Raw genomic sequence first — 14,214 nt, 5'->3', positions numbered from 1 at the left:
CATCTATCCATCCATCCATCTATCCATCTATCTGTCTGGGTCTGGAGCCCATTTGCTGGATTCTAGTCTGAACGCTTGAGCTGTGGAGCTGACAGTATTGATGTTGTGTTGGCAGCCTCCCTGCACAGACCCCTGCTCCCCCACTCTGCTGTTGGCACCCGGCACCACCCCGGCGGGTCATCCTGGTTCAGGTGATGCGAAGGGCACCGAGCAGGGTTGGTTTTTTTTTTTTTGTTTTTTTTTTTCTTTCAAAATTTTGGCTGAGCGCGTCACGGCTGCATGACCCGAGATTCAAACCACCGGCAGTCCATCCCTGCTGCTGCAAGGTAAGGGAGCCACCCACTGCCCTGCTTCACTTCACCGCACTGTACTTTGGAAAAGTACATCTGGAGTTGACACTGTGACCACTTCTGGTATGTCACACTTTGGGTTCAGAATGAAACAGATTAACATTTTGTTTTTCCTGATGTGAGGTAAGCCATTCTTTGGTCTTCCACTTTTAACTTTTATTTTGTACTCTTCTCGGTTTCTAAAACGTCGCTGGATTTCTTCTTATTAAACCCCCACGTAACCTCTATATCATGCTAATTTTTTTCCCTTGGTAGCATATCACTTCAGACCAGGTGCCGTGTTTAGCATAGCTCTAACATTTATGCCATATATTTGGCTCTTTCTGTCTCCCTTTCTCTATTCTTTCTTTCTCTTATTATTCCTTTGCGGTTCCCTCCCTTTCTCTTGTACCGTTCTGCTTTATAACAAAAAAAAGAAAGGAGATAGCGGGAGACCCGAGGCCGGAGGAAGGTAGTTGGCTATCACACTACCGTGAGAAAACTTGCTGTTGGATCACCTTGTGTACCCCCCGAGTTTCTGTTTGTTTGTCTGGCTTGTATCTATTGGAGCAGTGGTTCCTCAACGTGGGGCCCCCTCGGGAGGTTCCAGGGGGTCCCCTGGAGAATGCGTTAATAGTTCAACTTCACCGTCATTTCATGTACAACACATTACCACCGTTAGAGAAGGCACGATAATGTAAGGACTGTTCTGATCCTTTGGTCCTTTAATGGTTCTAGGCATGGCAATGCCCAACCAAACGTCCCCACCCCCAAGTTTGTATCAAGTCAAGAGACAGCAGGAAGTGATGCTGCGTTCCACAGGAATTTGGAAAACAGTCATTTGTGTCAATAGATCCCATGTTACATTTACATTAAATGTAGTCATTTAGCAGACGCTTTTATCCAAAGCGACTTACAAGGGAGAATAACATTCAAGCTACATTGCGACAGAGATTAGTGTAACAACAACATTAGTGTAACAATAAATACTGCAAGGTGGTGCTAAGTAATTGTAGGTTAGGACAGGAGGTACTCACTGAAGAGCTGGGTCTTCAAGTGCTTCTTAAAGACAGAGAGGGAGGTCCCTGCTCTGGTCATTTTTGGCAGCTCGTTCCACCAACGTGGAACTTCAAATGAGAATAGCCTGGTTTGCAGTGGCTGTATGGCCGGCAGAGCCAGGCCACGCTCATTTGACGAGCGCAGCATCCGGGGGGCAACATGTGCTCTTACAAGAGCATTTAAGTAGGCGGGAGCATTCCCAGCAATCACTCTGTAGGCCAGCATCAGAGACTTGAACTTGATGCGGGCGGCTACAGGTAACCAGTGGAGCTCGATGAGCAGCAGAGTGACATGTGCCCTCTTTGGCTGGTTGAACACCAGTCGCGCCGCCGCATGTTAACATAACATCAAATCTATAGAGTAGTTTGAATGACGTTAATCAAAGCAGTCTCGAACTGGGCCTGATTACACCGCGTTCCAAATTATTATGCACATAGGGTTCAAGTGTCCTAAACATTTAAGTTTTTGTTTTTCGATTCAACTCATGGATGGTATCTTTCTCAGGGCTCTTTGGATCACTGAAATCAACCTCAGACACCTGTGGTAATTAGTTTGCCAGTTGAGCCCAATTCAAGGAAAACTACTTAAGAAGGATATTCCACATTATTAAGCAGCCACAGGTTTCAAGCAACATGGGAAAGAAAAAGCATCTCTCTGCTGCCGAAAGCCTCAAATAGTGCAATGCCTTGGACGAGGTATGAGAACATTAGATATTTCACGAAAACTTAAGCCTGATCATCGTACTGTGAAGAGATTTGTGGCTGATTCAGAGCACAGACGGGTTGGTGCAGATAAAGGCAGAATGAGGAAGGTTTCTGCCACAAATTCATGGGATGAAGAGAACAGCTGCTAAAATTCCGTTACAAAGCAGCAAACAGGTATTTGAAGCTGCTGGTGACTCTGGAGTCCAGCCAACCTCAAGGTGTAGGATCCTCCAGAGGCTTGCAGTTGTGCATAAAGCTACTATTGGGCCCCCCCTAAGCAATGCTGACAAGCAGAAAGGGTTGCAGGGGGCCCAGAAATACATGAAGACTCATTTTCAAACAGTCTTGTTGACTGATCAGTGCCGTGCAACCCTGGATGGTGCAGATGGATGGAGTAGTGGATGGTTGGTGCATGGCCTCCATGTCCCAACAAGGCTGCCACGTCAGAAAGGAGGTGGCGGAGTCATGTTTGGGGCCGGAATCATGGGGAGAGAGCTGGTGGGCCCCTTTAGGGCCCCTGAAGGTGTGAAAATGACCTCGGCAAAGTATATAGAGTTTGTGACTGAGCACTTTCTTCCACGGTACAAAAAGAAGAACCGGGCCTTGCGTAGCAAAACCATCTTCATGCCTGACAACGCACCATCTCATGCTGCAAAGAATACCTCTGTGTCATCGGCTGCTATGGGCATAAAAGGAGAGAAACTCATGGTGTGGCCCCCATCCTCCCCTGACCTCAACCCTATTGAGAACCTTTGGAGCCTCCTCAAGCAAAAGATCCATGAGGGTGGAGGCAGTTGGCATCAAAACAGCAGCTCTGGGAGGCTGTTCTGACATCCTGCAAAGAAATTCAAGCAGAAACTTTCCAAAAACTTTAAGTTCAATGGAGGCAAGAATAGTGAAGGTGATATGAAAGAAGGCTCCTATGTTGACATGTAACTTGGCCTGTTAAGATGTTTTTGATTGAAATAGCTCTTGATTTCAGTAAATATGACCTCCTAACACATATTCACATTCAACAAAGGACCATTTTAAGTTCTTTACAACCTATGAAATGTTTTGAAACTCCGTTGTGCATAATCATTTGGAACAGTGCATTTTGAGTTTTTTATCATTGGGAGGTTTGTTCAATAACATTTGAATTATACCCTCACGTTTGATGACTTGAAAATTATACTGACTGTCATTGCATCGACTATTTAGGAAAATCCGAGGAAAATATCATTTGCATAATAATTTGGAAAGCGTTGTAAAGTTTGCTTAAATCTGGGTCCCAGAGACAAAATCGGATTAAACAGAGTCCCAGGCACGAAACGGGTTGAAGAACACTGTGATGATGATTCATGCTTATGGCAACAATCGATCCCTATAGACATCAATTGTGGGATCAATTAGCTCCGACCATTTGATCAACTCTGACATCATTCCTCTCTGTACAGCCACAACAATGGACGAGTGAAGATGGGTGACTGGAACTTCCTCGGAGGGATTTTAGAGGAGGTCCACATCCACTCCACCATGGTGGGGAAGATCTGGCTCACCATCCTCTTCATCTTCCGCATGCTGGTGCTGGGCGTGGCCGCGGAGGACGTCTGGAACGACGAGCAGGCTGACTTCATCTGCAACACCGAGCAGCCTGGGTGCCGCAACGTCTGCTACGACTTGGCCTTCCCCATCTCCCTCATCCGCTACTGGGTGCTGCAGGTCATCTTCGTGTCCTCTCCGTCCCTGGTCTACATGGGCCACGCCCTCTACCGGCTCCGTGCACTGGAGAAGGCCCGGCAGAGGAAGAAGGCGCTCCTCCGCCGCGAACTGGAGGGGGTGGAGGCGGAGATGGCCGAGGCCAGGAGGAGGATCGAGCGGGAGATAAAGCAGGTGGACCAGGGCAAGCTGAACAAGGCCCCGCTCCGAGGCTCCCTGCTGCGCACGTACGTGGCGCACATTGTGACCCGCTCCGCTGTGGAGGTGGCCTTCATGGGGGGGCAGTACCTGCTGTATGGCTTCCAGCTCCGCCCTCTGTTCAGGTGCGAGCGAGATCCCTGCCCCAACATGGTCGACTGCTACGTGTCCAGGCCCACGGAGAAGAGCGTCTTCATGGTGTTCATGCAGTGCATCGCCGCCGTGTCCCTGTTCCTCAACCTCCTGGAGATCATACACCTGGGCTACAAGAAGGTTAAGCAGGGGATCCTGGACTACTACCCGCATCTAAGGGACGATAGAGAGGAGCTGGAGGACTACTACGCCAACAAGGGCAAAAAGGAGTCGGTCGCGGGGACCTGCACGACCAGGAAGGCGACCATCGCGTCTGCGCCAAGTGACTACAACCTCCTCCTGGAGAGGACCCAGGGGGCGAGCATGTACCCGAGTCTCCTCACTGCCTCGGCCTTCGCTCCCCTCCAGTGTGAGCTGGCTCCTCAGCGGTGCTCGGAGGACTCCGAGTGCGTGGCCCGCAGCCCCGCAGAGCATGACTGCAACTCCGGCAGTAACGAGCCGGGCTCTCCGCCCCATGACTTGGTGACCACCCCGAAGCACCGGGAGGCGGAGGGCTTCCCCGCCGCCGGCCAACACAACGGGGACGACACCAGCGACGCCGGGAGCCTGGGGTCTCCAAAGCGAGCGAGGGACGGCGCCCACGCGTCTTCGTGCCCGATGCTGCCGGGGAGCGCCTTCCGGAGGCCGTGGAGGGGTCACGGTCACTCCAACTGCTCCACCGTGCTGGAGGGACGCAGCTCCGACGGCGACTCGTGCGGGGAAGCGAAGGCGGCCGCTGAACACTCTCCGGCCTGGACCCGGTCCAAGTCGGACGCCAAACGCCACAGCTGCCCCGCCTCCCCGGAGTCCCTGGGTGATTCGAGCTCGGGAACGCAGCGCAACACCAGGTCGCCTCGATCCAACCGGAAAACATCCATGACAAGCAGCACGAGCAGCAGGAGAGCCCCGGACCTACACATCTGATCTGATCTGACCCAAATTCTAGAAGCAAATTATTTCAAGGACCTTGACTGCTGTGTTGCTCTCGACGGTCCAAATGGCTCCCCATCGGATTCATAGTTTGCTCCACAGTGCGCAGAGGTGGAAAGTAGCTAAGTACAATTACTTCGTTACTGTGCTTAAGTATATTTTTCAAATACCTGTACTTACGTTAATTTGTTTAGTTATGGAGACTTTAGACTTTTACTCCATTACATTTCAAAGCAAATATCTGGACTTCCTACTCTACTACATTTCTAAAAGTCACGTTACTTTATGTATTTTTGTATCAGAATGTATATTTATGTATATTGTATTATGTATATTTATATTTGTATATCTTTGTAAAATGGCAATTGTTTTGTAAATTCCCTATCCTCTTTGAATTAAACTAAATGGTAAATATATTGTATCTATCTATATTTGTATATATGTATGTGTATATATATAGTGGATAGATACACACACACACACACAGAGTATATATATATATATACAGTATATACTGTGTGTCTATATATATATGTATATACAGTATATATATATTTTTTTACAAATAATTCCTAGCCAATATTACATCCTCTCATGGTAAATAAATGTAATTATTATCATCATTTAAAGGAAACCTCACTTCAATCGACCTAAATATTGTCAATCTTACGTGGATCATTATGGGAACAAAATATTCAGCCATATCGATTCAATATTCATTTCAAAATACAAATTCTACTTCACTTTTAGTCTGCACCAATACCAAAAACAGGTTTTACAATCTATCGTATTGTTCTTTTTGTCCGACCAGAATGCAGGTGGGCTGACATGAAACTATACTTAATATATATTAAGATATAATACTAAGTGTGCTGCCTTAGAGACTCATGACCAATAACTAATAACGGTACAAACTATTTCAGCAGTATCATCCCTTTTCATAGTCTCTGCTCAGAAACTCAAAAAGCATCGAGATCATTTTGGCCCTGAGGCCCCAAGGCTTGCAAAGCCAGATCCACACGCAGGTCGACGCCCAAAGAGAAGGATTTGTCTTTAATAAATTATGAACAAAACAACTTCAAGGCTGAGAAACATTGCAGAGGTGAAGGCTTAAGAGGAAATACAGAGATAGTGAGATTTTAGGGTTAGGACAAAAAAAAACAAAAAAAAACACCCCGCGTGCTTCAAGGAGCAACATCACCGTGGTCGACATTCAGACTTGGGGCCAAATCCCAAATGAAAGATCGAGAGAGGAAAACAAAGAAGCGTCTCCGTCCTCGGAGCTCGGTCCTGCTCCGCCCCGGCTCAGTCAAACGTGGGCTCGTAGCGCTTGAGCTGGAAAACAAGAGAAAAGGAAATCAGACCAACGCTGGTGGGCGGAGAGGGAGGGAGAGAAGGAGAGACAGAGAGAGGGAGAGAGAGAGGGAGGGACAGAGGGAGGGAGAGAGAGAGAGGGAGCAAGAGAGGGATGGAGGGAGGGAAAGGGAGAGAGGGAGGGAGAGAGGGAGGGAGGGTGTCTAACAGCCAAAACCCCAAAGCAAAGAACTGAACCGTGACTGTTGAACAAAGATCTTCCTCTGGGTTGAACGTGAGAAAGGTCCTTGTGTGGACGTCATTGATCTGCCATTAAAAAGAAGATGAATAATGATCCATTCAACTGATCCTACATAATGGAAGATCAGGTGATTACTAGCAGAACAAGACCATAAATGGGGAAAAAGAAAATCTAAATAGGCCGATAAATGGAAAAAAGATGTTGATATTGTGACATTGTCAGTAATTTTGGTTGTGACAATAAGGTGATAAGACAAGATGTCATTGATTCATCCTCTGAGATCAATTCATTACAGCCGTAAAAAAAAACAAAAACAGCGCAAGTTTGGAGAAAGAGAAACAAAGTAAAATGAGATTAGAAGTGACACAGCTGGATGGTAGGTCCTCTGCATCGGGGTTTTCATCTCAACCAGGAAGTAACTCATCCCGCCGAAATGAATCCCGGACCTAAAAACGTCTTTCTGAGTCGCTTAGCAACTAGGCCGAGGTGACGGAGGACCGGCCCCTCCCGCCTGGTCTGAGTCCGGATCAAGCCGGTCCACCTGGAGGCCACGCCCCTTCGCCCGAGGTCTCATTTGCGGAAGTCCATTCCGTTCTACGGAGAGAGGGGTCTGACTATCACCCGAGAACACAGACCGGGTGTGAGCCAGGCTTTAGACCGAGCTCAGCTCTCACGGTCCTTGTGAGAGTCCTGGTTTTGAACCAAGACGAGGTCACGTCACACACTGCTTTGAAACACGACCGGGGAAGGACGTTGCGGTTCCCATTTATTCGATTTTGGCCGGACCGGGCCCAATGTGTGTCCCCCCCCCGAACCGCCCCGTGGGCCAATGTCGTCCTCAGGGGGCGTCACGGTAACGCAGGTGGTTTCCTGAATTGCTCTGGCTTCTTATCGAGTCATGATATCCACATTACCAATCATTGGATCTGAAATATTTCTTGTGTGTAAATAACGCCTTGTGTTTTCCAACTTTTATTTTGGTCGATTGCGGCATGGTAACCACGTTTACCATGATCCTGAGCTCCTTGTTCTCCTCCAGCAGCAGCTTGCATCGCTCCTTCAGCTCAGCGACCTCCTTCTGCAGAGCCTGGGGGTCCACAGGAGGCTCCTGGGGGCCGCCGCTCAGACACTGCCTCAGAAACCCGGAGAAAGTCGCGGTTAAAGAATTTAGGAGGACGGTGAAACACGAGGCCCGCGGGGGACACTCACCGTCCGCCCGGGGCCCTTTGAACGCCTCTTACAATCAACTCCGTTGAGTCAGAACCTGCGCAAATGTCATGTCACATCCGTCCCTCGCATCCAAATTTGAGAGAAATTCATTATTTTTAAGGACAGTTATGAGTGAAACTGTTTTTTTAAAGTAAGTATAAACACACTGGTTGTGCCTACACTGTCTTTATTTATTGATTTTATTTTATCTTTCATTTTGCTCCATGTCTCTACAGAGTGGGTCTCCATCAGAGGACGTCTGTAAAGTAAGTCTAATAATATATCGTCTGGCAGAGGTGGGTATACACATATACACTATAGAATATAAAATATACTATGAAAAATATGCTCAGGAATGATTTCCCAAATAACAAATTAAGTTTGAGAGAGGTTTGAGTCAAAGCCGTCTGGGTGTAAATACTCTGCTTCAAACCCTCTCAGCTCATTGGAAACGGATCATTCTAACTCTCCTCCTCGTGCTGTGATCTGTGGAAAAATACGTTGTTTTCATGTATTGGTGGAAAAAATGAAAATAATAATAATAATAATAATAATTATAAATTTACTTTTCTTACATTTTTGTCCAAAATCTACTCTGAAATGCACGATTTCTCCAAACATTGAGGAAAGTGCATGTAACAGGTTACTGTCCACACCTGTAGTGCTCTATATGCTGCTCGACTGTTTATGTATTTCACCTTTTGAGGGTTAAAATGTGATAATGCAACCATGGCAACACAAAGAATAGATTAACTTCAGTCCCTTCATCCCTGGTGGAGCATGTTAAGACATTTATCAGTTGGGGTTGTAATGCTCCTGCTCCTAGATAAATAAGGCTCTAGGATGGCTCAAATGCAGAGCACTCATTTCCCCCAGAGAGGTTATTAAAGTATGTCAAATCACTTCAAAATATATCAATAATATTCTGAGGCCCACATCAAACAAGAAGTGCACTGAACATCTCTCTTTGGGTGGGGATAGGTATGACAGAGGAAAAGAGCCCACTGGGATGTCATAGTGTGTTTGGGTGGAGCGCCGACGTAGCGGAAGGATACTCGGGTGCGTTCGTGGGTTTCTCCGGTTGTTCGTACAACGCCACCAGTGCTGCAGGACGACAGAAGGAATGAGATTTAGGGTGGAGGCAAGTGGGAAGGAAGGCCCCGGGCGCAGCAGCTGTTTGGTGTCATTTCTGGGTGATATGATGTGAAGAAGCTGGACCGTACCCCCAGTGAGCTGCTCCACAACGCCAGCTCTCTCCAGATATCGCCGGAACTCTTCCCTTTTCATTTCTGACGCCTTGAAGAAAAATATTGGATTAAGATGAGTATATTATTATAGATAGACAGACAGGCAGACAGACAGATGGATAGATGGATATGTTTTTCATCAGAGGGTGTTACAGCAGCACATATCAAAACAATGGGCAACAATAATAAAGGAATAAGAATAAAAATGTAGAAAAGGCAATATACTGTATAATAAACATAGGAATGAACAGAAAATGTGAAAAATGGCAAAGTGCAATGAATTTAAATAAAATAAATCAGCAAAACACAAAAAAAACAAATTTACAAAAAAATTGAAGAATATGGCATGTCTCAACAATTCAGACACTTAATTGTGCAAGTTTGCAAACATATACATATAAATATGCATGTATAAATAACGTATTTAAAATAAATATATATATACATATATAACATAAAAATATGATAAATTCTAGTAGATAATGTAAGACTAAAGCAGGAAAGACAATTAACAATAGTAAAAAATATATATGATGTATTTAAGTATATCATGTAAGACCAACAATCAAGAGAACTAACAATACTACAGTAATATAAAAAATATGATATGTCATAGTATATAAAGTAAGACTAAAAAGGCCAAGAGAATTAATAAATAGTAAAATAAAAAATGCAGATATAATGTTAGACTAAAACAATCAAGAGGATTAACAATAATATAGTAATATAAAAAATATGATAAATTATACGAGATAATGTGTCTTACATTATCTACTATAATATGTCAGTAGGAGAGTAGGGAGCAGGTGGAGGAGAGCCTGGAGAAGTGGAGGCATGCGTTAGAGAGAAGAGGAATGAAAGTCAGCAGGAGTAAGACACAATACATGTGCCTGAATGGGAGGGAGGGCGGCGAAAAGCGGAGAATGCAAGGAGTGGAGGTGGAGAAGGCGGATGAGTTCAAGTACTTGGGGTCGACCGGGGGTCGGCAGGGTGGAGCGGGTGGAGAAGAGTGTCCGGAGTGATGTGTGACAAAAGGGTTCCAGCAAGAAGGGGAAGGTGTACAGGATGGTAGTGAGAGCAGCCATGTTGTACGGTTTAGAGGCGGTGGCACCGACTAAAAGACAGGTGGATGAAGTGGAGGCGGCAGAGTTGAGGACGTTGAGGTTCATTGGGAGGGACAAGGACGGACAGGATTAAGAAGGAGGACATGAGAGGCACAGCTCAGGTTGGACAGTTTGGTGGAAAAGTGAGAGAGGCCAGATTGAGATGGTTTGGACACGTGTGGAGGAGAGATGAGAGTTACATTGGGAGAAGGAGGCTGAGGGTGGAGCTGCCAGGCAAGAGGAAAAGAGGAAGCCAAAGAGAAGCTTGATGGAGGCGCTGAGGGAGGACATGCAGGCGGGTGGTGTCAGGGAGGAAGATGCACAGAACACAAGGTGTTGGAGGCAGATGATCCGCTGTGGCCACCCCTAACGGGAGCAGCCCAAAGAAGAAGATATATAATAATATATATAATATAATATATATATAGAATATATATAATATAAAACGGTAAAGAGAATTAACAATAATATAATGATAAAAAATATATGATGTAGTATATAATGTAAGACTAAAACAATCAAGTGAATTAACAATAACATAGTAATATAAAAAATGATATACTTTAGTACATAATGTAAGACTAAAACGGTCAAGAGAATGAATGACATATTAATATAAAAATGGAGATATTATAGTATATAATGTAAGACTTAAGTGATCGAGAGAATTAACAATAACATAGTATTAATAATAAAACACAACCCTATACCCGTCCCTGTATAAAGTGACTGTAAACATCTGGCTGCACAGTACGGTTGGTATTTATCATTATTATAACATTGTTTGTACACACGCAGCCTGCTGTTGGTATTTATCATTATTATAACATTGTTTTCTACACACACAGCCTGCTGTTGTTATTTATCATTACGATAACATGTTGGTATTTATCATTATGATAACATGTTGGTATTTATCATTATGGTAACATGTTGGTATTTATCATTACTATAACATGTTGGTATTTCTCATTATTATAACATGTTGGTATTTATCAGCATGATAACGTGTTGGTATTTATCAGTATTATAACATGTTGGTATTTATCATTATTATAACATTGTTTTATACACACACAGCTTGCTGTTGGTATTTATCATTACTATAACATGTCGGTATTTATCACTATTATAACATTGTTTACAAACACAGAGCCTGCTGTTGGTATTTATCATTATTATAACATTGTTTTATACACACGCAACCTGCTGTTGTTATTTATCATTACTACAACATGTTGGTATTTATCATTATTATAACATGTTGGTATTTATCATTACTATAACATGTTGGTGTTTATCATTATTATAACATGTTGGTATTTATTAGTATGATAACATGTTGGTATTTATCATTACTATAACATGTTGGTGTTTATCATTATTATAACATGTTGGTATTTATTAGTATGATAACATGTTGGTATTTATCGTTATTATAACATGTTGGTATTTATCATTATTATAATATGTTGGTATTCATCATTATTATAACATTGTTTTATACACACACAGCCTGCTGTTGGTATTTATCATTACTATAACATTGTTTTATACACACGCAACCTGCTGTTTTTATTTATCATTACTATAACATGTTGGTATTTATCATTATAACATGTTGGTGTTTATCGTTATTATAACATGTTGGTATTTATCGTTATTATAACATGTAGGTGTTTATCGTTATTATAACATTGTTTTATACACACACAGCCTGCTGTTGTTATTTATCATTATGATAACATGTTGGTATTTATCATTATGATAACATGTTGGTATTTATCATTATGGTAACATGTTGGTATTTATCATTACTATAACATGTTGGTATTTATCATTATTATAACATGTTGGTATTTATCAGCATGATAACGTGTTGGTATTTATCAGCATGATAACGTGTTGGTATTTATCAGTATTATAACATGTTGGTATTTATCATTATTATAACATTGTTTTATACACACACAGCTTGCTGTTGGTATTTATCATTACTATAACATGTCGGTATTTATCACTATTATAACATTGTTTACAAACACAGAGCCTGCTGTTGGTATTTATCATTATTATAACATTGTTTTATACACACGCAACCTGCTGTTGTTATTTATCATTACTATAACATGTTGGTATTTATCATTATTATAACATGTTGGTATTTATCATTACTATAACATGTTGGTGTTTATCATTATTATAACATGTTGGTATTTATTAGTATGATAACATGTTGGTATTTATCGTTATTATAACATGTTGGTATTTATCATTATTATAATATGTTGGTATTCATCATTATTATAACATTGTTTTATACACACACAGCCTGCTGTTGGTATTTATCATTACTATAACATTGTTTTATACACACGCAACCTGCTGTTTTTATTTATCATTACTATAACATGTTGGTATTTATCATTATAACATGTTGGTGTTTATCGTTATTATAACATGTTGGTATTTATCGTTATTATAACATGTAGGTGTTTATCGTTATTATAACATTGTTTTATACACACACAGCTTGCTGTTGGTATTTATCATTACTATAACATGTTGGTATTTATCATTATAACATGTAGGTGTTTATCGTTATTATAACATGTTGGTATTTATCGTTATTATAACATGTTGGTATTTATCATTATTATAACATGTAGGTGTTTATCGTTATTATAACATTGTTTTATACACACACAGCTTGCTGTTGGTATTTATCATTACTATAACATTGTTTTATACACGCAACCTGCTGGTTTTATTTATCATTACTATAACATGTTGGTATTTATCTTTATCATAACATGTTGGTATTGATCATTACTATAACATGTTGGTGTTGATCGTTATTATAACATGTAGGTGTCTATCGTTATTATAACATGTTGGTATTTATCATTACTATAACATGTTGGTATTCATCAGTATGACAACATGTTGGTATTTATTCGTATTATAACATTGTTTCTTAACACTCTGTCTGTTTAGGTGAACGGAACGACACTCGCGTCTCGGAAAACTCGGGACGGTGAGAAAGTTGCGTCCAGTCCAACACGACCTCTCCACGCGTCACGGACAGAACTGGACCGGACGCGCCAAGGGGGCGAAAGATAAACGCGCTCACCCGGTGCTTCACCCCGGTGCCGAGCTTCGCCCCGTGCTGCGCCCCGGTGCCGTGCTGCGCCCCGTGCTGCGCCCCGGTGCCGTGCTGCGCCCCGGTGCCGTGCTGCGCCCCGGTGCCGAGCTTCGCCCCGTGCTGCGCCCCGGTGCCGAGCTTCGCCCCGTGCTGCGCCCCGGTGCCGTGCTGCGCCCCGGTGCCGTGCTGCGCCCCGGTGCCGTGCTGCGCCATGGTGCCGTGCAGCGTGCCGCCAGAAGCCACACTTCCCACACAGCGCGGAGCGTCCTGCAGGCGCAGGCGCAGGACACACTGCCGCGTTCGAGGCGCATGGGAAAGGTGGGAACTACGACCATCCCATTTGCAAACAGCGCGGAGCTGCATTGATAAGTTACCTCCAATATAAGACATATACTGTCGTATAACCAGGGATTAAAATAACAGCTATGTATTTATTTAATATCAATGGCATCAATGGAAAGTAACAGAGTACAAGCACTTTATTACGGTACTTTGAACAGCACTTTTTTTCAAATATCTGTGCTTATACTCGACGACATTTCTAACACAGCCACGTTATTTTTGGGTTCAAAGCTCAGGATTCATATTTTTGTTTCTCGGAAATTTTAATCAAGATGTGCTGTATGAGCACTGACCTGCAAAATAGGCTGTAATGTCAGGGCACTGGATCCTTCAAGCACTTTTTTTGTAATACTTTGAGTACATTTAGAGCGAGTATTTACTACATCTACTAATACTTTCACTGGAGTCACCTTTGGACTAGTCTTCTTTTTCAAATCTTTTTTTACATAAATATATATATATATTTTTTCAAACACAACAATGTTTTGCATGATCCAATGTCTTTGATTTTATTTAAACCTAATTCCCGTGACTTCCCTGTGATTTGAACGCAGCATAAGTAC

General features: G+C 43.0%; 2 protein-coding genes across 4 annotated transcripts; one reads left to right on the top strand and one right to left on the bottom strand.

Annotated features, from left to right (window-relative positions):
- Positions 1-3,535: 3,535 nt before the first annotated feature.
- gja9a (gap junction protein alpha 9a) lies at positions 3,536-5,044 on the top strand (the record flags this gene model as incomplete). The annotated part of the gene is made up of 1 exon (XM_080005778.1): positions 3,536-5,044. Exon 1 carries the CDS (start codon positions 3,551-3,553, stop codon positions 5,042-5,044), a length of 1,494 nt encoding a protein of 497 aa, XP_079861904.1. The 5' UTR covers positions 3,536-3,550.
- Positions 5,045-6,088: 1,044 nt separating this feature from the next.
- Positions 6,089-13,571, bottom strand: LOC307234413 (c-Myc-binding protein-like). 3 transcript variants are annotated; one of them, XM_080006119.1, is made up of 6 exons: positions 13,420-13,569; positions 13,298-13,353; positions 9,038-9,110; positions 8,870-8,918; positions 7,615-7,747; positions 6,089-6,385 (listed from the first exon to the last, which is right to left on the bottom strand). In XM_080006119.1, exons 1-6 carry the CDS (start codon positions 13,520-13,522, stop codon positions 6,356-6,358), a joined length of 444 nt encoding a protein of 147 aa, XP_079862245.1. In that variant the 5' UTR covers positions 13,523-13,569; the 3' UTR covers positions 6,089-6,355. The 3 variants fall into 3 exon arrangements, with proteins under 3 accessions (XP_079862245.1, XP_079862243.1, XP_079862244.1); XM_080006117.1 differs by having other exon boundaries at positions 13,298-13,571; XM_080006118.1 differs by having other exon boundaries at positions 7,615-7,738; positions 13,298-13,571.
- Between the last annotated feature and the right edge of the window lie 643 nt (positions 13,572-14,214).

The sequence above is a fragment of the Zeus faber genome, assembly GCF_960531495.2.
Source record: "Zeus faber genome assembly, chromosome: 8".
Classification (NCBI taxonomy): Eukaryota; Metazoa; Chordata; class Actinopteri; order Zeiformes; family Zeidae; genus Zeus; species Zeus faber.
This window is presented reverse-complemented; position numbering and strand designations above follow the sequence as displayed.